The 6,571-nt window shown below is 36.3% G+C and overlaps 1 protein-coding gene across 3 annotated transcripts in view; it reads left to right on the top strand.

Moving 5' to 3' along the window:
* The first annotated feature begins 272 nt into the window (after window positions 1-272).
* TMEM67 (transmembrane protein 67) overlaps window positions 273-6,571 on the top strand; it is a 43,391-nt gene continuing 37,092 nt past the window's right edge. For all 3 annotated transcript variants that reach the window (XM_061123796.1, XM_061123797.1, XM_061123795.1), the window contains exons 1-6: window positions 273-525; window positions 2,184-2,269; window positions 4,095-4,188; window positions 4,904-5,003; window positions 5,785-5,854; window positions 5,954-6,028. In XM_061123796.1, the coding sequence (XP_060979779.1) occupies window positions 300-525; window positions 2,184-2,269; window positions 4,095-4,188; window positions 4,904-5,003; window positions 5,785-5,854; window positions 5,954-6,028 (651 nt within the window). In that variant the 5' untranslated portion in view covers window positions 273-299. The remainder of the gene's footprint in view (window positions 526-2,183; window positions 2,270-4,094; window positions 4,189-4,903; window positions 5,004-5,784; window positions 5,855-5,953; window positions 6,029-6,571) is intronic.

The raw sequence follows: 6,571 nt of genomic DNA, 5'->3' as shown, positions 1-6,571 counted from the left end.
ACCGACTCAATGGACATGAGTTTGTGTAAACTCCGGGAGTTGGTGATGGACAGGGAGGCCTGGCGTGCTGCAGTCCATGGGGTCGCAAAGAGTCTGACACGACTGAGCGACAGAACTGAACTGAACCGAACCCATCCTTTCCAGATCGCCAGCTTCCCGCGGCTTTTGGTAACCTAGCAACCAGGAGACGCAGGCCGACACTTCCGGAACACCGTGGCGCCGCGATCCAATCAGCTCTGCAGAGTCGCCGCTGAGGCTGACGGGCCGCCGGCGACGGCCTGGCCGCCGGCGTCTGTACGATGGCGACGGGCGGCCGCGGGCCTGTGGTGGCGATGGCCGCTGGGTCCACCCTGTCGGCTGCGAGTGTGCTTCTGTTCCTCTTGCTGGTGCTCCCCCGCGTCTCACAAGCTCAGACCTTCTTTCTCCCTTTCCGGCAGCCGGAGACGTGCGGCCACAACCAATACTTCGATATCTCGGCGCTCTCCTGTGTGGCGTGTGGCGCCAATCAGAGGCAGGATGCCCGAGGTGAGACGGCTCGGGACGGGCCCTGGCCGAAGGAGCAGTCCCCGCTTGGTGCCGTGCCCAGATCCCGGCGTCGCTGAAACATCTTTTTCTTTTTTTTTCCCCTGCGGAAAGAATGTTTCAGAAAGGTTAACTGCCTGCGCCTCAGAGGAGGGTCTCCTCGGAGGATTGAAGCTTAAACACACAACGAGTGAGGTTGGGGAAACCTTGAGTCCGCTACCCCGAAGGCCTCGTAATGAATTTATTGTCTCCAGGCCCCTACCCCTCATCAGGGGGCCTTTAGGGAGGCCCCTGGAAAGCTGACTACGGAAGAAAGAGAAATGAAGTAATCTTTAGGGTCGCACAGAGTCGGACACGACTGAGTGAACAACAACCAGGATAATCTGAGGTGCTAAGAGCAGGTGACAAGGACCTGTTTGGGAGGGAATGCAAATTAGCGCTTGGAAACTTTGGTAGTTTTTTTTTTTTTAATCTTAAATCCAGAAATGTAGAGCTGGTTGGGACCTTAACCGTTTATGGTCCAGCCTTCTCACTTTAGGGCTAAAGAAATGGAAGTCCGAATGAGGTCGTCAAGCCTTCTTTGTCCTGTAAATTGGAGACAGGAAGAATTCGTTTATCTCTTTGCCGTCTGTCTTGACCTTTGTGTTTCCTCTATACAAAACGTCCATAATAGTATAGATTTCCGAAGGACTTAGCCCTTTCTTTGTTGAATATTACTTATTCCCTCCAAAGTCTCTTTAGGTTAAACTTTTTTTTTTCTTGAGATGTTCATCATTTGGTCCTAGTTGTCTCTGAAACTGCTCAGGATAAGACTTTTCCCATATTCTAAAGTCTAGGATGTTTTTAATCTCAATTTGGTCACCCATGGTATTAACTTTCTGCCATCTTGAAATTTGATTTAAGTCATTGTGTAGGACAAGTCAGGCTTCTCAGGTTAGGAAGTAAGAAGAAAGCATTCCCAGACTCATTCTATAAAGTGTAAGGTTCATAGTCATGCACCCTGATATCATAAGCATTCTACTACATGGATTCCTATTAAGTGTCCACTTAATGCCTTCTTAGAGAATACTGTCCTTACCTCTCCAGCAAGTTGAATAGTGATTATCTTATAAAGTTACTTCAGTCTTTCCAAACAGAGGAAAACAGTGATTTATTTGAATCAAGATAACTTTCCTAATAAGATTTTGTTTTGACAAAATTTGAATTCAGTGAGTATATGTGTATGGTTGGGTGAAATAGACTTGTAAAATCTCCCATAGCGGTTAGTCAGTAGTTTGGTTATTAGTTTAATATTTATAATTTAATAATTTATTTATGTTTGCACTTAAAATTGTAGCAAACACAGTACCTAGTGTATGCCAGACACATTGTAAGATGTAAATAGAGCACTTTCTATATGCTTATAATGACTAATTTAGTACTCATATTAACCACACAAGGTAGGTACTGTTGTTCCCATTTTACCTAATTGGAAGCAAAGGCACAGAACAGTTCCTTGCCCAGGGTCACAAAACTAAGTGGCAGAATCAAGGTTAGAACCCAGGCAGTACTCGCTTCACCGTCTTGCTCTTAGGTCCTGCTTCTCAAGATCTTAAGAGTTATTAAAATTTTCCTATCTTGGAATTTTATTTATCAAGGTCAAAATTGGCTCTTCTTTTTAGGAACTTCATGTGTGTGTCTGCCAGGATTTCAGATGATCTCTAATAATGGACGACCTGTTATTTGTAAAAAGTGCCCAGAACACATGGTATGGAGTATTTATTATTTTTTAATCTTACTGTAAAAAATAGCAAATATCATTTTTTAAACTGCAATTTAATGCTGTACTCTAATATTTTCTCACAGACTTTAAAATTATTAAGCCAGCTTTGTTTTTACTAAACTGTGGGAGATCAGTGAAATTTTGCAAATTTGGGAAAAAACAAAAAGGTATTTTTAAAATCTGAAATTAAAAAAAAAAGCTATAATTTGTCTTTATTTCTATTTCATAGAGAAACTGATTTATAAAGGAAAATAGATGAATGAATGATATATACTGAGTGAATATAATAATGTCAACAGTTTTATATAATGATTCATGTTCATAATGACATCTGAATGATAAGTTCATCAAATGCCAATTTCATCACTAAATAGATTAAATAATATCTGATGCTGTTTTATTAATCATTTTATTGTATCAATTTTTGGAAAATTCGTGTATTAATAGTAACTATATATGATGATTCTTGATTAACAGAAATGTATCTTCCAATCATTTTGAATAATTAAGAGTCTTAGTATGGCAGTTCTAACTTTCATAGTAATGTTTCTTCACATTTTTGTTTTAAAATGCAGTGTTATGTCTTCTCATTATTGTATTTTAAAAAAATTTAATCTGGGAATTTAATATTTACCATTTGTCCTGATTTATGACTAGTACTTATAGGTTTGATGAATCATTTTGATACTTTATATTTTTGGAAATAGTGACCCTAGCTGAATTAGGATGAGAAAAAGGTGCTAATATGAAATGGTGCCAAAGCAAACTAATTTTTCAGTGATGTTACTAAGCTAGTGGGGCTTCCCTGATGGCTCAAGTGGTAAAAACCCACCTACAATACAGGAGACACAGGAGATGCAGGTTCTATCCCTGGGCCGGGAATATCCCCTGGAGTAAGAAATGGAAACCCTCTCCAGTATTCTTGCCTGGAAAATCCCATGGACGGAGGAGCCTGGTGGACTACAGTCCATTGGGTCACAAAGAATAAGATATGACGAAGCACACACACACACAACTAAGCTATCATACTTTTTAAATAGCCCTATATGTGTAAATGTATCAAATACAGGGGCATTTCTTCATATATCCATTCTTTTTGGCCAAAACTTAACATAATTTGTGTCATTGTTTTATTATTATCATTGTTTTCTATTTATTTTGTTTATATCCATGTTTGTAATAAAATTACTGTATTTTTACCACAGGTTTTTTTCTAAATCATATAAGTTCAGTTTTGGATGGTGTCATATTTTATCAGAAATCTTAACCAGTACAAACTATTAGTGGATTAAAAAAGATCTCATAATTTAAACAACTTTAAGTATATTTATTTACCATAAGATTCATCCATTTTGGATCATAACTTAATTGCTGAAAGCTAATATATTTGAATTTTTAAAAATTAGAATAATTATTTTAGAACAGGTAAGGCTAAACTATTAATTGGCTGTTTGTTGATTCAATACCGTTGAATTTTGTTGCATTTTATCTTGGTAAATTGAAAAACTGGATGACCATATTAATCATGGTAATAAAAGCTCATTTGAATTGAAAATCACAAAGAACTATTGCCTTTAGTTCTTAGTAGTTAATAGTAGTCAGTGCATAGTAATAATGTGTAGCGCAATGTTTGAATATAAGCACAAATTGTCTTTCCAGGAAATTTTTATGTAGCTCATATATGTATAATTTATTTACATATTGTCTACAAATTATACCTTATTGTGACTTTTTAAACTCACGTGGTCATTTTAAGAAGGAGAACATTAATTAAAGAAAGGGGAAATTATTTATTTATTTTTTAATTTAGAAAGGTGTTACTGAAGATGGCTGGAACTGTATTTCTTGCCCTGGTGGTTTAACTGCAGAAGGAAAATGCCACTGTCCCACTGGCTATATTTTAGGTGAGAAGTAGAGTCTAGAATGTGTCCTCTAGATTCTTTTTTTTCTTTCTGTTTTTAATGTATACATTGTACTTTGTATACATTGTAACCACAGAAAATATAAGTGGTATTTTTTATGTAGCTATTTCATAGGCTGTTCTCTAGCATGTTCTTTTCAGTTAATGGTATGATCTACCTCATTCTTTTTAATCCACTCCATGGTGTTTTATAACTTTTTGTTGTTTTAAATATTTAGATTGTTTTCAAATTAGTAATGTTTTGATGAATATTTTTATATACATAGTCAAGTGTTTCTGTAGGTTAGGTATCTAAAAATGAAGTTTTAGTATTATGTATTATAGAGTATGTGAATTTATAGTTTTAATACATACCACCAAAAGCCCTCTCAAGTTGAGAAACTTAACAGAAGTCTGTGAAAATACTTGCTTCCCCAAACTTAGTGTAACAGGAATATGCAGGTAAGAGGAAAGAAAATTTTTAAGGAAAATATATTAATTTATTATGATAATGATGATTTGGAAATTTCTGTATTTTTTTTTTAATGTGGGAATGGGGAAGGCTTCACTTTTCAAACTTTATGTAAAGTATTGACATATGTTTTGTTCTAACAAGGTGTTTTGAGAATTATTAGAATAATTACAAGTGGGTTTTACTAAATGTATAGAAGCTTGTATATTGATTATGAATTACATCTTATTGTCTCTAAATTGTTTAGTGGAAAGAAATGTTAATGGAACATTGTTGTCTCAAGCAACTTGTGAGCTCTGTGATAAAAGTGAAAACTCTTTTACGGCAGCAAATGCTTTAGGAAACAGGTAAGCAGTATGCTGAGTGTTGTCTTCATTAATATCTTATTTACATAGAATTTGTGTCTTTCGTGTCATATTCTTTAGGCTAGGAGAAGGCATTAACAGGTAAAGAAGCTGAGGTCCAGAGAATGAGACAGAATAGGATTTAAATGGGCTTTCCTGGTGGCTCAGCTGGTTGAGAATCCGCCTGCATTGTGGGAGACCTGGGTTCAATCCCTGGGCGGGGATGATCCCCTGGAGAAGGGAAAGGCCACCCACTCCAGTATTCTGGTCTGGAGAATTCCATGGAATATATAGTCCATGGGGTCACAAAGAAGATTTAAATCTTGTTTCTGTCTCTTGCTGGTTGTTTGACCTTTGTTTAAGCTAGTGTTCTTGTCTTCAGAAAGGGGACATACCATCCACTTCATAGGCTGTTATCACAGCTCAGAAACATACTTTACATACCTAAAGAAGTACTGTAGAGTAAGTGCTTAGTAAAAGGTAGCTATTTTTAGCTATTTTGTTTTATTATTGATGTTATGTAACTTTTATTTGCAATCTACTTAGTATTTTCTAGGTACTATATTTATATATATTATTGATTTTATTTATATGGTGCCTTATAACACAAAGAGTAGTGTATACTTTAGATATGTTCACTTTATTGCAAGTAATTACTTAGTTGAATGAACCTATTCTATTAAGTTAGAAAGACAAGCTCTCAATTAGAGACATTAATTTTTTATAATTAAAAATTATAATTAATTAATTAATGTTTTAAAAATAATTTTTGTTGTATTGACAGGTGTGTCCGATGTGAACCAACATTCATTAATACCAACAGGTCCTGTGCATGTTCAGAACCTAACATTTTAGTAAGGCTAATTACATTGATAATGTATATATTTTTAAATTGAATTGCTGATATTCTTACATAAACTGGTTTTTTTTTTTTTGTTTTTTTTTTTATGAAGACAGGGGGATTATGTTTCAGCAGCACAGGGAATTTTCCTCTACGTATGATTTCAACTGCACGTTATGGAGAGCTTGTGAGTATGCTTCAGTTTTTTGTTCTAGTGTTAAGGATATTTCTGCTTTTCTTCCTTTGGTAATTTGGGGCTAAAATGAGCTCAGTCCATTGTTGCTCAAATTTTCATAGGTTTGGCCATTAGAAGCCCTTTGAGTTTGTTCCTTTGTCTTTTGGACATAACTGTATCTTTCTTGGAGCATTTCCTGTCTGGCAGGAAAGATTTCCAGGCTTATCTTATACTTTTCCTGCTTCGTTCCTGGAAACAACTAAATCTCTAAGAAGCTCTTAAGGATAATATTTAGAAACAAAGATTACCATGCTTAGTATGCCCTCATTAGCAGGCATAGCTAGAAAACGTATACACACATTATGTATAAACATGTGTGTGAGTGTGTGCTCAGCTGCTCAGTCGTGTCTGACTCTTTGCGACCCCGTGGACTTAAGCCCACCAGGTTCCTCTGTTCATGGAATTTTCCAAGCAAGAATACTGGATTGGATTGCCATTTCTTACTCCAGGGGATCTTCCTGACCTAGGAATTGAACCCACTGCTCTTGTGTCTGC

The sequence above is a fragment of the Dama dama genome, chromosome 21 (assembly GCF_033118175.1).
Source record: "Dama dama isolate Ldn47 chromosome 21, ASM3311817v1, whole genome shotgun sequence".
Classification (NCBI taxonomy): Eukaryota; Metazoa; Chordata; class Mammalia; order Artiodactyla; family Cervidae; genus Dama; species Dama dama.
Note: the sequence above shows the minus strand (reverse complement) of the source record. Positions and strands in the feature narration are given on the sequence as shown.